Raw genomic sequence first — 22,578 nt, forward strand, 5'->3', positions numbered from 1 at the left:
GAGGCTACCCTCATAATTGGATATTACATCTTTTTGCTGTTCGCCCTAACTTTATAAAAATAAACGCTTTTAATAAATGTCCAAAAAGCAAATTGTTGCTATTTTTGTGTTATAAATCAGGAAGTTCGAAATTTATTCGGCGTTCAAAGAGTTTTTTGTAGCTCCTTCGTTAAGCTGAAGGCTTTTATGGGATAATTGAAGACAAAAATTACGTTTGTTCTACCCACATTTGTCTTTTCTTAAACTTTTTCGCTTAGCAACGTTATATTGATAAGTGGATAAACCATTGGGTAAAACAATTGTTTGCTTTGCTCGATTGAATTTGATTTCAATCTTTTCAACGAAATAAAAAGTTCAAAATCATTGCTGAAAGTATTTTTTTACGGTGGCATTTTTATTATTTTTTGTTTCAGCGGGAATATGTACTCATTCTGTGGAAATTTCAACTGTCTACCTGTTACGGTTCATGAGATACAGTCCGGTAACAGACAGCCAGATAGACAGCGAAGGCCGAGGCATAGCAATAAGGTATATCTGCTAATCCCGGCTTCATTTGTCAAAGTTAAAGTAAGAAGTAAAGGAGATCCGTAGGAGAACCAAAGTAACCGACATAGCTCGCAGAATTGCTAAAATCAAGTGGCAGTGGGCGGGGCACATAGCTCGTAGAGACGATGGCCGTTGGGGCAGGAAAGTTCTCGAGTGGCGACCACGGGCTGGAAAACGTAGCGTGGGCAGGCCTCCTACTAGGTGGACCGACGATCTGGTAAAGGTCGCGGGAAGAGCCTGGATGCGGGCAGCGCAGGACCGTTCATTGTGGAAAACCTTGGGGGAGGCCTTTGTCCAGCAGTGGACGTCATTTGGCTGAAACGAACGAACGATAATATTATTATGCTGCTGCCTGATGCTTGGGAATGCCTATAACAATATGTTAACAAAGTTTCGTGAAATGAACAGACGATGAAAACTTTGATTTTTTGGATAGATCCAGTTAATTCTGTAACTTATTATTGATACTGTTTGATAGAGTTCGTGAAGCACTTTCAGGATCAGAAGACAGTTTTTCGACATCTTGTATAGTTTAGAAATAATTGAGCGTGATCACTTATCGTTTCAACCCTGTATAACTACAGGCATGTTATCATATAGGTACAGGAATCGTGATCATTGTGTGGAAATACGCACGATTCTCCCGGCAAAATTATGGAGTTTTCTCAAACAGTATGCAATTTACTCACGATATTTTCATATGGAAGGTCGAGTGCCTGAGTGNAAGTATGACCTTATTCCGAGATCACACACGCAAATCACGTGCCTAATAATAAAAGAAAAAGTAGTATTATTGAGGTTAACACAAACTTAAGTAGGTTAAACCAATATGGATCATATTCCGGTAGAACCCTCGGGATCATAATTAAAGACATTAAATATGAATATATATTCAAGACTTGATTTTGAGACCAGTTTTGAGTAATGTTCCGAAATGGGGACCACCTAAAAGCAGGAGTTAAGCAAATAATTATAGGCTAAGTAGGTTACAACAACATACTTACTTTTGCCCGCGGATTCATCTCGTGAAAATAAAATAAAATATCTAAAACGTGAGTTGTTTTATGACCTTTTAAATAGTGAAACAAGATTTTAAGTAGGTGCAGTAATTCCGGAAATTATCATCCACATAAAAAAACCTTATAGAGCGAAAACATGTGTGGTAATTTTGTTGAATGTTGACATGTTTTTGTTGATTCTGTAGGGCAAAACACAGAGACCCGGCTTTATAATACGGTAATTTTAAAGATTGCACAGTTTCTTAAACACCCTGTATTTATCACTCGCGTTGTTCTTTAGCAGGTGACAGCAAGGTTCCGGTTGATTGATTAGACCCGGGCGATGTCCGGAATCCGGATGAGCCGTCTGTGCCTTTTTTACGGGAACATGGGATTTGCCGTAATGGGAACAAATTACCTACTGTACCTACAGTGAGACGAGGTTCTATTTGATGGTATTGCGAGAAAGCTGTTAAAAATTTAAGTAGTTTTGATTTCATTAACTACCTACGTACGTACTAATTATATTTCTACGAGTAATCTGAGAGGCCGTCGAAATGTAATTTAAAAGTCAAAATTATTTATTTTAATATGTCCTATTTGTCGGCCATTCNCATTTTATTACTTCCGTGCGGTACCAGGTCTAAAAACCTGGTATTAAGGTAGGTACATCATTGGATTCTATTTTAAGTATACATCATAGATATATATTCATCACTTTCCTACACCGGACCCAATTGAAGTTATGCCTTTCGCACGACAAGGAAGACTATAATTTTCTTAGCCGCACGGTAAGCGAGACGTACACAAGGTCTATAGACCTGGTTTCGCACTTAACGTGTAGCAGCTTAGTGTCGAACTGAGGGATAATCTCAATTTCTCTGTAAGGTTCTAAGATGAAAACTCACGTAGCAACTTTTTTTTTATCATAAAATCATAAATCTGACATTGTCTCTACCACTCTACCTACATGCATTCTAAGATGTTTTTTTATATGATACTAGTTTTCCGCCCGCGGCTTCGCCCGCGTGGAATTTTGTCTGTCACAGAAAAACTTTATCGCGCGCGTCTCTGTTTCAAAAACCGGGATAAAAACTATCCTATGTTCTTTCCCGGGACTCAAACTATCTCTATGCCAAATTTCATCAAAATCGGTTGCGAGGTTTAAGCGGGAAAGCGTAACAGACAGACAGACAGAGTTACTTTCGCATTTATAATATTAGTTGGGATGTCATTGCATGCATTTCGTAAAAGAAATACATACTTAATTCATTTTGTTCTAAAACAAACACAGAAATAATTTTTAACAATAGGAAGGATCTATATGATACAAGAAATTGCGCACAATAATTTTACAAGATTTTAATTTCTAAACTAAAACTTCGTAGTTCCTGAGCTCTTACTTAACAACTTACATCTCTCTATTAGATTCTTTGTTGTTGTAACAACCTTTACAGAAACTTTTAAAAAGTCGAGCGACTCTAATAATGTTACAACGTGTGCAAACAACTTAGCGCCCTAAGCACTCTCGGATATTGACAGATTGTTCATTTCGCATTGCTGGGCGACTGAAACTTTTCCTACATTATATCTTTTTACTGATGCTACGTAGATAAGGGCGATTTTCCCACACACGATCGACTAGGCGGACAATGTTTACATTGTTCGATTTTTCCTAGCCTTAATTAAAATTCGGGCTACCATATAAAAATATTTCATCGAAGTTACGCAATTTTCATTGTTGAAAATGCCCAGTCTTAAATTTAAAAGTACGCGACGCAAATGAAAATAATTTTGCATGAATATAAATTGGCTAGTTTGTTTAGACTAATTAGTTTTGAAATATTCTTTGTGAAATTATAATATCTAGGATTCTAGGTATTCAAATAGTTTCTGTTGCCTGTTTTTCAGCTATGTACCTACTTATTTCTTTTTCACCATTCAGATTGCATAAATTACAAAAGATTTTTATAATGCATATTTTACATAGCGACGTAGCTAGGTACTCATCTCGGTTTTCATATCGACAACAGATTTAAATTTTATGTGTAAATAATATAGTTAATATGAAAAAAGACAAAGAAAAACACTTTCTTAAAATTAGGTTACAAAAATAAACAAAATTGATTACTACCATTTGTTGCCAGAGCAAAAATTATGAGAAGATAAACAAGTAAGTACTACGTGTAATTAAAAATAAACAAAAATAACAGCCTACCGTGCTGTAGCACACGTTTTTAATACCAAGTCACGTAGAGTTGAGTCCGATCGTATTTTGTTCGTAACAGACTATCCGATAACTTTTTCGCTCTAGGTCTATAGTTCTAATGAGGGTAGTTGCCAGGTTTTTCGATAGTTCTAACTTCGAACTTAGTTTACAAGACATCGATTTTTATTTGTTGCAAACGTTGTTATCGTGTATCGTTAACTTTCAATTGACCTAAAGAAAATATGACAGAGTTCTTTACAGACTGTGTGTAAAGTTAAATCTACCGATATTATGCATTCTCTCTTGATTTATTTTCTATGCTCGACATAGTCCAAAATTATAGCTTTTAACATAAACTGTAACAATTTTAATGTAAGTTACTATTTCAATAAACATCAAGGTGTAGAGATTGCTTTTAGGATTGGATTGAGGATCTGCATTACAGAAGATAGCTTCATTTCCATTTATTTTTATTTTACTGTTTGTATACCTATTACAAACAAATAAATAAAAATTTTCGTTTTTAAAAATCTCTTCACTTATTTTTCTCTGTTGACTGACAAAGCTAATGAATCGCCCTCGACTTACAATGGCCTATTTTATTACAGCACTAGCTTTCCGCCCGCGGCTTCGCCCGCGTGGAATTTTGTCTGTCACAGAAAAACTTTATCGCGCGCGTCCCTGTTTCAAAAACCGGGATAAAAACTATCCTATGTTCTTTCCCGGGACTCAAACTATCTCTATGCCAAATTTCATCAAAATCGGTTGCGAGGTTTAAGCGGGAAAGCGTAACAGACAGACAGACATACAGACAGACAGACAGACAGACAGACAGACAGACAGACAGAGTTACTTTCGCATTTATAATATTAGTTGGGATTAGTTGGGACTAGTTGGGAAGTTGGGATTAAAACCTCGATGTATTTTTACCCCGAGCTTGTCATTCTCAGGATAGGCAGTGTCAATTCCCGAGGGAGGCTCATTGTGTGTGGCACTAGACGGTTGCTAGGTCCAATGGATGTCCATGGGAAAAATTCTTTAGAAGTGTGTAGGTTATAGCTTTGTCAGGGACATAATAACTTTACTCTTAACTCATGTGGTCACTTTACATGGGATGAGGATAATTAGTAGGTGTGTTATTGAAAAGAATACCCTCATACGAGACCAAATTTTTAAATTAGTCCTTAATTTTTTATCAAACCTTTAATCAAGGAAAGGAAATCAAGTAAATTAGAAAGGATCGTCGTCCGAACTAGATGACTTAATGATGATCATAAACTAGATAAATAGCTAAATATTGTAGTGTCTACTCATCTAGTATTTAATTAGAACTGTTAAAATTTAAGTCTATCCAGCTCTACAATTTTCAAAATGAAAATCAGAGGCTTTATTTTGTAGCAACGATCAACTCCCACGGAATAAAAATATGGCACGCCACCGCTCATTGTACCTACCCGTTTCAAAAAGTGTTTTTTGAATATTGTATCATTATCAATAGAATAACTCTATTAAAATACCAACTCGTAAAATAATTTCGGGAAAAGCGTCTAAATTCGGGAAGAGTTTCCAGGGAAATATTAACTGCCGTGAGGAAAATATTTTTCCTGTTATCAAGTATCGATTAATCTGGCGTGACTATTATAAAAGTCTCCGTATTTTTGCGTTTCTCCGAAAATATTACGTAGGTATACATGGTAATATCATCATCATCATCATTTCAGCCATAGGACGTCCACTGCTGAACATATATAGGCCCTCCCAAATGTTTAATATGTTTTATTGTTGTCACGCAGTTTCAGACCTTGCACTTTTCGGATCTCATCATCAGCATCAGGTCATTTAATCTCTACTAGAGGACTAGGTACTCAGAACAAACTGGCAAAGAAGGTAGGCGGCATTTTTTAGATTATTAAGCAAGAAAAATCATCAAAGAAGTAAATAATTATCACGTTAGGCATATCTTAATATTACCACAGATAATACATATTACCAATTACTGTAGTTCGATATTAAGCAGAAACCTAAGTACTTATCCACAATATGAATATTTCATTCAGATAATTATTAATACTTCCATTACTCGTATTACTGACAGCGCAGATTCCTGAAATTTTACTGAAATTGAATTTATATTTCAGGCGTCAACGCTTCAGCAATGTTAAAAATTGATTCGCACAGAATTTCGTTTTGTTTATAAAAATTATACGAGTATAAGTATGATATAGGATTTCTACAGCAAATGGCATACATTCTACATGATTCTAATATACGAGTATCTTTCAGTTTTTACTATAATAAACTCTCGAGATTAAAAACGTCGTAAACTTATCAAAATATGCAAAGTCCATCTCATGGTTATTGTGACTTTAGTACAAAAACTACGCAGTAATAATTGTAAACAATATTTAACCAAGTATAGTAAGGATAGACTATCAAAAATATTATAATTCAAAGTTCATCCTACGATACCTCTTGTTTATTTATAGGGAAAGTTATGATCTACATCAAACACAATTAAAATGCAGGCCTTGGACTTTGTGAGACGCCGCCATTTTCCCCAATGGTATAATGAGACGTCGGATAACACACGAAAATTCAAATGAAACGAAATAATAACAAATTGGACGTACAACAGCCGTGTCCGGCGAGTCTGTGGAACTTTTAATTTTTCTCATTATAATGGCTTTAAGCAGATTTCGCCTACGGCTATTTGACTGCGTAAATGTTTTGTATTATTTCCCAGTCGCTGGTTCTGTGTAGCCAACTTTTAAAAGTATTATATTACTTAGTGGTTTTAGTACAAAGGACTGATCTCGTCCTTTGTTTATTTTTCAAAGATTATCGGCCCATTAAGCTTATAGGCATTTTACATACCTATAAACCTACTGTAAGGCTAGCATGAAATGGCACTCAGACCTGTATTTCCCGTGTAGTTCCGGCAGAGTATTAGCACTCCACCCATAAAAGCCGTAAAAGGCGACTAAGGGTCAATAAATATGCAGACATCAGAGCCCCGATTACGGTAACTTTTAACGTTTCCAATCCAGACGCGCTTCATCGATTCTGCGATACGATTGGTCAAAACAGCTGACGTACGCTGTTGAACGACCAATCGTATCGCAGAATCGAGAAGCATGTCTGGATTGGAGACTTTATAAATTACCGTAATCGGGGCTCAGGCCCTTCTCCCAACCCGTCTGGCCAGCGTGGGAAGTGTAGGCGAAATCCTTCATTTGTATTTTGTAAATAACAGCGAGAAACAAAGTGTGGGCATGCCTACCTCGGTGAACTGATCTGGTGAAGGTCACGGGAAGCTGGATGCGGGGAGCGCAGGACCGGTCGTTGTGGAAACCCTTGTAGGTGGCTTTTGTCCAGCAGTGGATGATACTAGGGTGTAACGAACAAAACTACTGAAGGTTCTGCTACAACTATTTATCAGATAATAAATTTTATAATAATACATTAACTTAAAATGACTTAAAAACTAAAATTTAAAAATTACTAATGATAAAAACTATTTACAAAATAAAAAATACTTCACCCCCAGCGCCGCAGTCAGGAATCGTGCCCAAAAGACTGGCAGCATTGCCACGTTGAATGGCCAGGCTAATTCTCTGACCAAAATAGCCTTTTGATCACCGGTCACCTCGGTGAGCCTCTTTGCCAGTTCCTTATAAAAGGAACGAGCGCTTGGACCCCATGGTCCCATAGTCTCAACCCCAAACGGCACAAATATATAACTCTCATTGAGAGCTGCATATTTGCGCCGCCGCTTGGAGCACTCAGCCGAGGCCGCCGCCGCGCCTACGGCAAGGGAGGTACCTCCTGTATGAGACGGAGCAAGCGTATCCGCGCAACATGATAATGATGATGACGACTCAAAAATCGAATCTACACTCAAGAACAAATTCAAGCCCGTGTCAAAATACTTACGCCTCTATGTTGGTTTTGTAAATCCATTGAAAGCAGTGGCATGATTTCATCTCATTTTTGGTAAATTATGAAATGAATTCAATTGGGCAGCTAATTAGTAAAACGTCCGATTGATCGGATTATCACAACCGTCCGAATGATGTGCATTATACTAATTGGATTTGTCGGATTCCAATGGTCCGCGGAAATTGGCCGAATAATCATGTTGTACAGACGACAGCGCATCAAGCTAATATTGTAGCATCTTATGATTTGCAACCAAAATGTATAAGCTTGATGTGCTGTCCATACTTTATTACATTAGTTGCGATGATACTTTTTCATCGAATCTTTATTCCTTCTTACTAAGTTCTTAAACAAGGAATAATCTCCGCTTTTTTATACGAACTCTATCTGAAATCCACGATCGACAGATTATCTGCCGTCACAGGAATCAAGTTAAGGAATTAAGTGCCTATGGGGTGTAGGTATAATTATAATCATTTCGTCTTGAAAAACTAGCAGGGCAAAAAGATTTGTCGCAATAAATATTATGTTAGAGAAGTAATGTAGGTAGGTAGTTGTATTTAATATTTTCTATGAAGAAATGGTTACATTTCAAAACAGAGAAAACCAATATTAGGTAACTTATGCTTTTAGTTGATTGAAAATTGCAATGCCCGATAGGTTTCAGTGGAATCAGGTTACACGCGACAAATTGATTCGACTGCCTAAAGGTCAATTGCTGTGATTTTGTACGCAAATACCAAACATCCAAATCATCCAATTGCCCTTTCGATGTGAAATTTATTGGATCAAATATGTAACGTGATATGTAAAAACTTTTATACATTTAGTACTATTTCAACATGACATCCAATCTATTGGTAAAATTATACAAAGTTCAATTTTCCTATAAAATATTTCTCTGAAACAGAAAAGGTTGTATTCAGATAGGTACAATAGTGTTCAAATAGTGGACTAAATTGGGTCTCTGCAAACAATCTATGTATAGAGCTATTTTAGTAAAGTTTGGTTCATTATAGTTTATCGAAGAACGTGGTATTGTTTGGTATTGTGTAGTCTGACAAAGTTTCGGAGAAATAGTTAACAGGCCTACTATTGTTCTGTAAATTTCATGCGAAACTAAGTGAATTCGTAATTGAAATTATAATTTAATGAAATTCTTGAGTGGTCCTACTGAGCAGTATCTATGATAGTTTCATACCCCTCTTCAATTAAGTAGTACTGGTAGTACCTACACTATGAAATAGAGCTTTTCATCAAGAGTTTATAATTTGATCTATTAGATTCCACTTTGATCACCTGGATTAGATCGCGCAGGTGATCATAGGCGACGCTTTGGTGTCCTTAGATCACCATGGTCACTTTGATCACCTAGGTGATCTCATCTATGGGTGATCAAAGGACATCAAAGAGTGGCCTATCAACAGGGAGATCTAATCCAGGTGATCAAAGGTGAAAAGAACTTCTACTATCATGTGGAAGGGACATCTAAGGTCACAACCTGTGTCGGACTTGATGATAAGGCGTCTGACATGGATATATTATAGCTCTATCGGATTGTAGCGGACCATCCGAAGTACATATTGCAGTAATTTAATAACTACCTATTTTATTCCCGTTTTCTTTTCAATTTGATTTTGACGAAAGACTATACGTACCTACTTACTATTTATGTTTCTGTGTGTTTGTTTGAGAGGTGATCCTTGAGTCTTAGAATTCAGCTCCATCCTTTTCGAGTTCTTATAAATAAGCCTATTAATAATTTTGTATTTGTATTGCTTTCAATGTTTTCTTCCGAAGAAATGTGTTAAATAAATAACAAAGAAAGATAATATAATGATCAATCCTAAATAAATAACCTTGACCTTATTCCGAGATCACACACGCAAATCACGTGCCTAATAATAAAAGAAAAAGTAGTATTATTGAGGTTAATATAAACTTAAGTAGGTTAAACCAATATGGATCATATTCCGGTAGAACCCTCGGGATCATAAGTAAAGACATTAAATATGAATCTATATCCATGACTTGATTTTGAGACCAGTTTTGAGTAGGTAATGTTTCGAAATGGGGACCACCTAAAAGCAGGAGCTAAGCAAATAATTATAGGCTAAGTAGGTTACAACAACATACTTTTGCCCGTGGATTCCTCTCGTGAAAATAAAATAAAATATCTAAAACGTGCGTTGTTTTATGTCCTTTCAAATAGTGAAACAAGATTTTAAGTAGGTTTCAGTAACTCCTTACACAAGAAAATAGTAGCAAAAACATGTGTGGTAATTTTGTAGAATGTTGACATGTTTTTGTTGATTCTGTAGGGCAAAACACAGAGACCCGGCTTTATCATACGGTAATTTTAAAGCTTGCACAGTTTCTTAAACACCCTGTATTTATCACTCGCGTTGTTCTTTAGCAGGTGGCAGCAAGGTTCCGGTTGATTGATTAGACCCGGGCGATGTCCGGAATCCGGATGAGCCGTCTGTGCCTTTTTTATCGGAACATGGGATTTGCCGTAATGGGGACAAATTACTGTACAGTGAGACTAGGTTCTATTTGATGGTATTGCGAGAAAGCAGTTAAATGTAAGTAGTTTTGATTTCATTAACTAAATACGTAATTATATTTCTACAAGTAATCTGAGGGGCCGTCGAAAACTTTTTACTTAAATAAATATAATTTATTTAAAGTGTAAAAGTCAAAATTATTTATTTTAATAAATGTCCCATTTGTAATAGGTTTTCAGATAGGTCGCATTCAGTAGATTACGATTGGTAAAACTTCGTTTTAGAAACCTGAACAAAGAACTACGTGGTGATGATGTTAATTAGGAAAAGGAAAATACCTGGAGTAGACGTAAGCTGAAGATTTTTCCGATAACATGGCTTGAATCAAACTGATTTTCTGAGTGAAAAATATGATGCTATAGATACTTCAGATGCGAAACTAGACTGTGTATGGTTCTAAATAAATCTGTTCTGTTTTTTTGCTGTCTGTATTTGAAAAAGAGGCTGACAAAGGTGAGTGAGTTTCTTCTGCCACTAATTCTTCTCAGCATCAGCCCATATGTTGTCCTGTGGCGTAGTTAGGTAACAAAGGGCCCTGGGGCAAATAAAAAAATGGGGCCCCACTGCAATCTAAACTGGTTAGGTTTTATCAAATTTATTGACATTACTTACTTACTCCTGATACAGCCTTCAAATTTCTCTCTATTTATTTTGAAAATGGGAGAAATTTTCAAAGTTCAGTTCAATTGAGATTTTCTGGTAAGGATTCGGGGGCCCCCTGAGCTTGGGGGCCCCGGGGCACTGCCCCGCCTTGCCCCTTAGTAGCTACGCTCCTGATTTTGTCCCGAAGTGGTGGTAGGGCAAGCTATAGTGGAACGTGTATAGTGCCCAGGAAAGGACCTTAGTACTGAATAAATTAGATTAGATTTGGGTACTGAATAGATTAGATTCTAAAATAGGTCTCTGTAATATTATCTACTAAACTATGAAATAAGATAAATTAACTTCAATCTCCTAGGTTTGTTCGTTGTTATTTGTTAGATACCACGCAAAGTGTGGGCTAAGTTTCATTCAAAGACTGCCTAATTTGGCATTCATAAGAAGTTGCTTTTAAATAGCTCCAAATAAATGTTAATGTTTTTCATTCCCGCTTAAATTATGAGATCAAAGGAGTTAAAATTGCCGGTCCAGTTTTTCACAAAAAACAATACATGGAAACATTGGAGTAAAGCCCAAAGTCTGCGTTTTCTTATTAATTATTTTTATCGGTTTATTTTCTGAATATCCAGTTCTAAAATTTTGTAGGAAACGAGGCTACCCTCATAATTGGATATTACATCTTTTTGCTGTTCGCCCTAACTTTATAAAAATAAACGCTTTTAATAAATGTCCAAAAAGCAAATTGTTGCTATTTTTGTGTTATAAATCAGGAAGTTCGAAATTTATTCGGCGTTCAAAGAGTTTTTTGTAGCTCCTTCGTTAAGCTGAAGGCTTTTATGGGATAATTGAAGACAAAAATTACGTTTGTTCTACCCACATTTGTCTTTTCTTAAACTTTTTCGCTTAGCAACGTTATATTGATAAGTGGATAAACCATTGGGTAAAACAATTGTTTGCTTTGCTCGATTGAATTTGATTTCAATCTTTTCAACGAAATAAAAAGTTCAAAATCATTGCTGAAAGTATTTTTTTACGGTGGCATTTTTATTATTTTTTGTTTCAGCGGGAATATGAACTCATTCTGTGGAAATTTCAACTGTCTACCTGTTACGGTTCATGAGATACAGTCCGGTAACAGACAGCCAGATAGACAGCGAAGGCCGAGGCATAGCAATAAGGTATCTGCTAATCCCGGCTTCATATCGACCGTTATGAAACCTTGAAAAGGCAAGTTTCATTACCTAAAGTAGGTAGGTATCTACTTATCTAGCCATTTCTCAAAATTCCATTTGTCAACTGCTTTGGCACCACCTAACTTTAACGGTGACTATAATGATAACCGGTGCTTTTTGTATGGAGTTTGACAGATTTTTGACGTTTGTCAAAGTCAAAGTAAGATGGTGCAACCCAGCCTGTCATCCCATCTTCCAAGGTTGCAAGGCATTGTAGTCTGTATTGGTGAAAGAAAATGAACATTGAAATTCGTTTAAATGTAAAGGCGGCGATACACAGTCATGTCTGAAAAGGGAAACAGTAGCATTCATGCTTGCGGCATATGCAAGTAGGGAAATGTGGTTTCACTGGATTACTAATGTTTGGCCAAAAAACGTTTCCCAAATTATCACATCGCAAACAACGTTTCGCAAATTTTCATTTGGCAAATTCTCATTTGGCAAAGCAACTTATTGCAAACTTTTAATTCGCAAATGTTTTTCTTGGCATATTATTTTTTAGCAAATTATTGTTTGGCAAAGTATGGTTTGCCAAATGTTTCATTAGGCAAAAATATTTCACGATAAACTATTTACAAAATAATTTGATTGGTGCATAGAATGGTATACNAAATTTGTTTACATGTAAAGGCTTGCGGCATATGCAAGTAGGGAAATATGGTTACACTGGCATGCAACTTGCGTCCTTTCCAAGCTAATTTTCCAGCTAAAAAAATTAAATCCGAATACTTGCCAGATACAGGCATGTCAGTTGGCGACTAATTGGCGTACCTACGTGCGTACGGTAGGTACGACGTGCAAGGAAAGAACTGTGTATTTTACTTGCATGTGTATCGCCGCCTTTATACCTATGTTTATGTACCCCCTACAACATGCAACCCTTGGTCGCTTGGCTGACTCTCAGTTAGGTATTTATAGGTATTGCCTTTATAATTAAACTGTCCGTTCAAAACTTCAATAAACATTGTTAGGGGTGTTAGGTTGACTTTGTTCGTTTCATTTTAAAGGAATTGTTTTCTTTAGTAGTTTCACTAGTCTTTTTGAAACCTTAGACTTTAAACTAAATGTGGTTTACGATTATATATTTTAAATGTTCAACACTTTATTTAGCCTTTACAGATTTGAGACGATAAGTATCGCCTTCTTTTTATTAGTTTCTACAGAAATGTAAGTTATTAATGAAACGTTTTAAAAATTGGCAATTAGACTTATGGACAGGTATAATTTTTTGGAACGTGTTTTCCCTTTGCGTAGGATAAGTCATAGCTAAAAGGAAATATCAAAGGGAAATAAATTACATGTACTTCGCTATGATTTCGCTAATTACCAAGTATTACATAAATTCACAAGCGAAAGGTTTTTTTTTATCCACAACGAGGAAGCTCTTGGCCTGTATCTCACCTGATGGTAACCTGATGGTCGTGAGTTCGACTCGATATTTATAAGTCTGACAAAGTAAAAAGGATCAAAAACAATACTTGTCAAAAAAACCAAGTCTCGCAACTCAGTTGTTCTACGGTAAAAAGTTGTGAGATCCATGTAATACCAAGTCCAGGCCAGGAAATCTTTAACGTTTTACATAAATTATTGACTTGGCCATCGCACTAAATAATTTAATTTACACGTGTTTTCATGCGATGGCCAAGTCAGTATATTTATGTAAAACGTTAAAGATTTCCTGGCCTGTGTGCCTACCATGAGTTTACGTTAGGTGTGCTCGCTAGCGACTGCGTAAAAAAATGACATTTAAATGTATGACATATTGTGCAGCGCCCCTAGCGGCTACTTTCAAGAAATAAAATCTTCATAGAATTTTTTGACGTATTCGCTAGCGAGCTCACCTAACGTAAACTCATGGTAGGCACACTGGACTTGGTATTACATGGATCTCACAACTTTTTACCGTAGAACAACTGAGTTGCGAGACTTGGTTTTTTTGACAAGTATTGTTTTTGATGGGATCTCATTTCTTTTTGTATTTTGTAGACAGCAGTTATGTATCTAGAAAACTGGACCGAAATTGAAAAATTTTACTCGACTTGGCGGTTGCACTACCGTGCCCCCAAATATTTTAGTTTTTCCTTGATTCATACACCAAACACTACTTATATTCCAAATTTGAAGCTTCTAGGTCTGCTAGAAGTGCCTTAGAGTTTTGATGATCGGTGAGTCAGTGAGTGAGTCAGTGAGTGAGTGAGTCAGTCAGTGAGTGACAAAATTAAGTAACTTTGACCCGTTATAATTCTTAAACTACTGGTTCAAATTGAATGAAATTTTAAATATACCGTGTCTTTACAATGCCTGCATAGCTAATGAAAATTCAGCCTTCTAGTTTTATCCACAACGAAGTTACAGGCGGTCGAAAATGGCCTGAATTGCTTCGAGAAAAGGATGGTACGGCCGTGCCGCTTTTTTGCTCGACTTGGTGGGGGCACTGCCGTGCCCCCAGATTTTATTTTCTATCTCTTTTCTTCGTTACCAATAAATACATGGTTCTGTTATCATTCGCACCAGCATATCCAAGTTAAATAGTAGGTACCTACCTGCAAACCCGCAATATCAAAACTTATAAAGTTAAGAACTAATTAGGTGTATTAGTGTGACTCTACCACAAAAGAACTAAAAAACCGTTCTTATAACTCATAATTATAAAAAGTAAGACTTACATGCGGTGATCCGATGGATTTCCTCTCTATACTGCTGGCTTGCCTTGAAAACGAGGGTGCGTGGACACTCAAAGGTGATCCTGGCTCCGAGTCTGTTTTTCCTTCGTTACTGCTGTTCCCAGCCTCCTGCTAAAAAAATAATAATGTCGATTAGGCCAATGATATTATATAAAAACAAAAGTTCTATAATATCATTGGATTAGGCTGTATGATCTGTGACTTTTAGCTGCTCCAGTGCCTTTTCCAATGACGTAAGAAATTTTGGCGGGAATATTATTGTGTGGTCTGTTGTTTTTCTCTTGACACTGGCTCTATGCACAAACCGCTCGAAACCATATTGTAAGAAAAAAGAAAATTAAGTGGGAAATTGGCCAGTATTATATGGAAGTTTATTACTCTGTGTAATTTGGTAAAGAGGCTGCGTTAAAAAGTTTTACAAGTTAGGTACTCCGTATATTATTCTTAATCCTAAACATATAGTTTAGTCCATAATATTTGAATACGTCATTACGTTATCGTCCACCAAACTAGGTTCTAGATTTCGACAATAAATTGGCAAACTCGATGAACACACAGCAAACACTTTGGAAAATTGTACCGTGAAGGTCTTCGCTCACCAAATTTCATACCGAGATTGCGTGTAACACAATACGATTACTTGATATGACGCCATGTTGATATGAAATGATATGTTGTGTTGGCAAATGTTTTTGTCGCGTAATAATGAAAGGCGCAATGTACGGACGACAGTAAATCAAACTAAGGCTGACTTGCACCACCTTATTTTAACCATAACTGGTGTTTTTTGTCTGGAGTTTGACAGACTTTTGACGATTGTTAATTGTATTAGGTAATTTTTATTTACTTATTGCAAAAATGTCACCTATTATCATAAGTACGACGGACGATACCACGTCAATTTATTAAGTAAACACTGTGCCATATTATGTAGTTCTTTGTTAATAGAAGACATTTTCAGTGTGATGCTATAGAAATGTGTTCTAAGAAATTTCGTCTCTCTGGTAGGATGTACTTGAGCAGCGATACACAGCGACTTGGAGAACCACGCGCGTCGATAACTTCTTTTTAAAATATTTTTTTTTCTATTTTCATATGTTTTTAAGATAGATTTACCTGCAAAAACCTCGCCAGCTCCGTTTCATTGTATCTGCCAGTAGCCCGCTTCTTCGACAAGATATACTTGGGCAGCGACTTGAACCACGCGCATCGTTAACCACTTTCTTAATATTGAATTTTGCTTCTATTTTCAGATGTTTTAAGAGTAAGATGCTATAGTAGATTGCTATAATCAAGTGGCAGTGGGCGGGGCACAAAGCTCGTAGAGACGATGGCCGTTGGGGCAGGAAAGTTCTCGAGTGGCGACCACGGGCTGGAAGACGTAGCGTGGGCAGGCCTCCTTCTAGGTGGACCGACGATCTGGTAAAGGTCGCGGGTGGAGCCTGGATGCGGGCAGCGCAGGACCGTTCATTTTAGAAAACCTTGGAGGAGGCCTTTGTCCAGCAGTGGACGTCATTTGGCTGAAAAGAACGAACGAAAGAGTTAGATATTTACCTGTAAAGACCTCGCCAGCTCCGTTTCATTGTATCTGCCGGTGGCTCGTCTCTCTGGCAGGATGTACTTGGGCAGCGACTTGAAGAACCACGCGCCTGACTTCTTCCACATCTCCCTGGTCTCCGCACAGAGGTTGCACATGTACTGCTCCCGCGAGTACAAGGTTGACCTGCTCTCGTTGTGAACAGAAAGAGAAAAAATATTGGACACAATTTTTTTTTACTTTAAAAAAATCCCTTCGAAATATTTTGTAAATATTATTGGACATTACAAATTCTGTTGATTATAAAAGCTTGTATTTTAATGTCAGATAAACAAGTTATTATTTTAATATTAACTTAACATTTTTCGCGAATAACTCGGAAAAAATTGCTAAAATCTCGGAACTCTACATTTTTGTGAAGGACAAATTTCATGAAAATAAATTACATTATCACGGTCTCGGGACCAAGTAATTTTTTCTTGTTTGTAATACTGTTTGCTATCGCTTTAAAATAGCACAGAGGTTATTTTATACTTAGAAATATTATTGCTTAAACACTGTAGAGCAACACAAAATTACCGTGAAAACTTCAATACACACATCCCTGGGGATATTTAAAAAATGCTTAGGTATCCTACAATTAAATGCGATGTATGTTTGTAACTCTTTCATTTGTGTTGTTCTTTTATTGTTTACATCTGAATAACAGAACTTCAGAAGGCTATAATTTAAAATAATTTGTGAGTAACTGAATTTCAGGTGGACGAAGTCGCGAGCAAAAGCTAGTATATCATAAATATAATGACGTCATTTGTTTTGTGTAGATTAATATCTTTCTCGTATTAATAAAAGTATTTATAAAAATAATGTCCTACGAGAGCATAGAGAAGTTGTTAACATGACCTCCCATAGTGTAGACAGGAAAAACCCATTCCAAACGTTTCCAAATGTATGACACATTTTACTTGGGATTCGGGGTAATTCTATTGTTGTTGAACTTTTATGACCTTAATTAAGCTCAAACTTTAGTTTAACTTCAATTGTTTCTTTAATTACGTACTTAGTCCTGTTTATACAAACAAATAATGAGGAGCATTAAAAGAACATACAACGACTCATTTTAAAACACTTTATAAAATTTAAGTGCTATTCTCTGGCTCTTTTGCTAGATCCTTTCTACAAAGCCTGGATTTTTCTGCAACTGTGTGCAATTTAAAGATATTGTTGGGAAAATATGAAAGAAAATTGTTTCAAAATCTCCACAGACGTAAACAAATCGTGTAGGTATTTGAACAGCAACTACGAGTAGATGTATACCTTTTATTTCAAAACTTATTTGCTTTTCTCATCTTTATTTTGTAATATTTATTTCCATTATGTAGGTACATGAAACTTTAACTGATAAAGCTGTACCTACCTATGTAGTGTACATCAGAATGAGCCTATCATTTTGTTGCAATATAGCGTCAGAATCAGAATCAGAAATATTTATTTGCTTTTACATGGTCTGATACAATCACATAAGATACAATAGTTGTATCCTAATGTTACGTCGTTCAACGTAAAAGATAAGTAGGTTATTAATAAATAACTGCAAAGGCAGACCCTTGTTCGACCCTTTTTAAGGTCTGCAAGAGTTTTCCAGAGTGGGTCAGGCAGAGCAATTGAGTTGATGAAATTGTTGCGACGAATTAAGCAAAAGTGCTTTTTAATTAAAGCTTAATTTATTAAGTACGTGCCAGTACTTATTTATAACATTACGAATGAATACCAATTTAGATTTATAACACACTCATAATTAACTTCTTATTCTAGAGAATAAGATAAATCCTACAAAGGTACAATTTACACAGAGTATTTACACAGCAATTAAGCTCAATCAGGAAGCTTGAACAGTCTCGGGGGATAACTGCCTTTGAACGATTTATCGGATATTAAGTATAGGAGTTTGATGAAGTATTGACTTTTTCTCAGAAACCTAAAAGAGGACAAAGGAAAAAGAACTTTATTTCCTTTGAAATAATATTTTGATATTTCATCTTTAATCTCGACTGCACGACTCTAATTAACCAGACTACAGGCATTGGGTGGTTAGTTGAGTAGCCTAGAGCTCGCTAACCTCATATTACAAATTACTAACATTTTTTTCTTATCTCTCAGTCAAAGCTATGAGTATTGTTACATTCAAATGCACAAAAGTGAACTTTAAACACCTTAACTCCTAAATAGTTACCTGTGCGGCGGCGTGTCTATCACGCACTTGGGGCAAGCTGAGTTCCGGCAGATGGCGCAGGTCCTCAGAGGGACCAGCAGCCTGGCTGTCTCGCCGCATAGCAGGCAGGTCCTAGGGGCTGGCTTGGGCTGAACGACACCTTAACTCTTAAATACACTCAACATCAAATAAACCGCACCTTCCGCGACGCGAACTTTAAAGATTTTCTTCTGACACAATCATGGTACCCCAACAATATTGGTGTATAGTCCAATAAATATCCTTAAAGAAAAATACATTTCATTTCTAAATAAATGATTAACATATACCATAAATGTGACTTGAAAATAGACTTCACTTTGGGCTCACCTCTGGGATCAATTAGACCAATTTTTATGGTTATAAAACCAAATAAAGATCTCACGTGTCCTCTTTAACAGATGGATAGCGATTAATCCTAACCTAACAGTTTTATAGTCATAAAAATGGCTAAAGCGTAACTACCTATTTTTTGAAGAAGTGACTCTGGCTGGATCCTTGTAAAGACACATTTTTGGGGTAAAAACCTTTCTTTTAATGAAATGAAGTTTAGAACTAGGCTTTCAAATGGTACCAAAGTTGGTGGTAAGTGGGGATGCATACGTTTGATAAGTGCTTGTCGCGGGAGGTGCGATTTATTTGATGCCGAGTGTACGATTAATCCTAACCTAACAGTTTTATAGTCATAAAAAATGGCTATAGCGTAACTACCTATTTTTTGAAGAAGTGACTCTGGATCCTTGTAAAGACACATTTTTGGGGTAAAAACCTTTCTTTTAATGAAATGAAGTTTAGAACTAGGCTTTCAAATGGTACCAATGTTGGTGGGAAGTGGGGATGCATACGTTTGATAAGTGCTTGTCGCGGGAGGTGCGATTTATTTGATACCGAGTGTAGTTACCTGTGCTGCGGCGTGTCAATCACGCACTTGGGGCAGGCGGAGTTCCGGCAGATGGCGCAGGTCCTCAGAGGAGCCAGCAGCCTGCCTGTCTCGCCGCATAGCAGGCAGGTCCTAGGGGCTGGCCCTTGGGCTGAGCGACACCTTAACTCCTAAATAGTTACCTGTGCGGCGGCGTGTCAATCACGCACTTGGGGCAGGCGGAGTTCCGGCAGATGGCGCAGGTCCTCAGAGGAGCCAGCAGCCTGGCTGTCTCGCCGCATAGCAGGCAGGTCCTAGGGGCTGGCTTGGGCTGAGCGACGCCTTAACTCCTAAATAGTTACCTGTGCGGCGGCGTGTCAATCACGCACTTGGGGCAAGCTGAGTTCCGGCAGATGGCGCAGGTCCTCAGAGGGGCCAGCAGCCTGGCTGTCTCGCCGCATAGTAGGCAGGTCCTAGGGGCTGGCTTGGGCTGAACGACACCTTAACTCTTAAATACACTCAACATCAAATAAACCGCACCTTCCGCGACGCGAACTTTAAAGATTTTCTTCTGACACAATCATGGTACCCCAACAATATTGGTGTTATTTGAAAGCCCAATAAATATCCTTAAAGAAAAATACATTTCATTTCTAAATAAATGATTAACATATACCATAAATGTGACTTGAAAATAGACTTCACTTTGGGCTCACCTCTGGGATCAATTAGACCAATTTTTATGGTTATAAAACCAAATAAAGATCTCACGTGTCCTCTTTAACAGATGGATAGCGATTAATCCTAACCTAACAGTTTTATAGTCATAAAAAATGGCTATAGCGTAACTACCTATTTTTTGAAGAAGTGACTCTGGATCCTTGTAAAGACAGATTTTTGGGGTAAAAACCTTTCTTTTAATGAAATGAAGTTTAGAACTAGGCTTTCAAATGGTACCAATGTTGGTGGGAAGTGGGGATGCATACGTTTGATAAGTGCTTGTCGCGGGAGGTGCGATTTATTTGATGCCGAGTGTAGTTACCTGTGCGGCGGCGTGTCGATCACGCACTTGGGGCAAGCTGAGTTCCGGCAGATGGCGCAGGTTCTCAGAGGAGCCAGCAGCCTGGCTGTCTCGCCGCATAGTAGGCAAGTTCTGGGGGCTGGTCCTTGGGCTGAGCGACGCATGCCTATGAAGAAGAAAAAATACTTTATACTCGGGTTAGTAGGGACTGTTATGAAAAAAAAAATTCGTTAGCAGCAGCCTTTCCGAGTTTTTTAAAGAATACTGGAAACTTGGAAAGTATTGCATATTTATTTACTAATAGTTCCAAACACAGACCACAGAAATAAAGGGAGATTTTAAAAAGGAGGCGGGGCCAGTGTCGCAGCAATATGCCTAAAAACAAAACACATTGCTCGCGACAGCAATGATGGGAGCAGCGACGTTATTATGTGTACCTACTACAGTTACATTGCAAAAAAGTTTTTGAAGAACTTCTACCATGATTAATTCAGGCTGACATTTCTCAGGTTCTATGTTCTATCTAAGGAAAAGAAGCATAATTTATATTCCAATTAAAAATAAAGTGCCTCAAAGGTTTTTCAACTGTGTAATTAATCTGCACTTACTTACTCGTACTTAGTATATTTATAATCAAATCTGTTACTCGACACTTGATAAATGTGCCTCTCGACTCTAGACTAATTAGTAATCAAATCTGCCCCAATTATCCAATTAACGCGTTTCTGAGGCTCTTAAATAGTCTAAGGGTCGTATTATTCCTTAAGTTCCACTGAATTTGTTGAACGGAATTCCATTTTTTGTAACTTCATTTATTTTACTTTACGATTCTAAACCTTAGTACCAATCTTTGCGTTTTTACAGCGTCCTACAAAAGCAATTTAGATGTCTGCAATACTAATTATAAAAGAAACCTCCTTCTCAGATTCTAGGTTCAAGGGCTTAAAAGGTCATTTCATGTCGGGTCCGTCATAGTATAGTATAAGAAAGATGATAGTAAAACATCTTCACAATGATTTAACACCATAGGTTTGATCAATTTGATTTGGCAAGGTGGTCTGTATTATATCATCGACCGTCGTTCCTCCATTAAAACTTAGATGGTAATCGATTTTCCGAAAAATTTCGTTAACAAGTTTGTCAAATGACTTTCCGAAACAAAAATGTCACCTACCAAAACAACTATCCTAACTATTACGATAGAACAAAAGACTAAAATCAGGGCAAAAGCACAAGATGCATTACTGTAATGTTTTTACTACGGTCATAGCGACAGCAGTGGCGCCTAATTCCACTGGGCAGAAGGCTCATGACGTGCAAAAACTAAAATAGATCAGTGACCTTTCTGACCATGAACATAGGGAGCATAATATGTATTTGTTACTATGCCCTTGACTGTACTAACAAAACAGGCAATCTAGTTATCTCTGCGATTAGATGTGCTGTGTTTACTTATACGGCGCAACACGGTTTGATCATGAGCCATGCACGTCTATGTTTCGTCCTTCGGAGTGTTGTCCATCTACTGACCTAGGTCTATCTTTGAGTGGGATGGTAATAGGCCTCTAAACATTTCTTGTAAAGTTGTGTTTGTGAGCGCTTTGAATTCATCTTCAAGGATACTTGTGACATTGAGAATAAAGAAATTTGGATCATCATCATCAGGTCATTTAGTCTGCTCTACAGGAGCAGAATCTCTCTAATTTTCCAGAGGCAAATTTTAAACGGTTGGGTGCGGAGGTCTGATCAGTAATTTTCAGAAGAATGAGGTGGTTCTCTTCTACTCCATTGAAACCACCCGGAGAACGTATTGAGATGCAAGTAAATGGAAATCACAGAAAAGCAGGGTCTTTCCACTAAACTCACTGGTCTCTACCAGACCATATTGGGACGTACCTTCGAGTCTCGCGACGAGTCTGCCGACCCTCTTAGCTTCAACTTCTTCCAGCTTCTCCGCTCGCTTGACGACAGCAGCTATGGCTTCTCGCTCGCTGTTCGTCAAAGGAGGCTCACTTCGTGCTGCACTCCAGCCAGTACGGAGCCTGAGGACAATAATATAAATACAATTTCCATTCAGTTATGAAGGAACATCGTGTGGTCCACACAGCTTATGACCGCAGACTGTGGAGGGCACA

The 22,578-nt window shown here is 37.4% G+C and overlaps 1 protein-coding gene across 2 annotated transcripts in view; it reads right to left on the reverse strand.

The window, feature by feature from the left end:
- The window catches only part of Rph (Rabphilin), a 48,597-nt gene that overhangs the window by 17,304 nt on the left and 8,715 nt on the right, over window positions 1–22,578 (reverse strand). Inside the window, exons 2-5 of one of the 2 annotated variants that reach the window (XM_028312841.1) lie at window positions 22,340–22,485; window positions 20,465–20,609; window positions 16,330–16,498; window positions 14,758–14,886 (exon numbers count right to left, since the gene is read on the reverse strand). In XM_028312841.1, coding sequence (XP_028168642.1) covers window positions 14,758–14,886; window positions 16,330–16,498; window positions 20,465–20,609; window positions 22,340–22,485 — 589 coding nt within the window. Of the gene's footprint in view, window positions 1–14,757; window positions 14,887–16,329; window positions 16,504–20,464; window positions 20,610–22,339; window positions 22,486–22,578 lie in introns of those variants that run through there. The other variant, XM_028312840.1, reaches the window with a different exon arrangement.

Source organism: Ostrinia furnacalis, unplaced genomic scaffold, assembly GCF_004193835.3.
Source record: "Ostrinia furnacalis isolate ACB-3 unplaced genomic scaffold, ASM419383v2 OfSCF4106, whole genome shotgun sequence".
Taxonomy (NCBI): domain Eukaryota; kingdom Metazoa; phylum Arthropoda; class Insecta; order Lepidoptera; family Crambidae; genus Ostrinia; species Ostrinia furnacalis.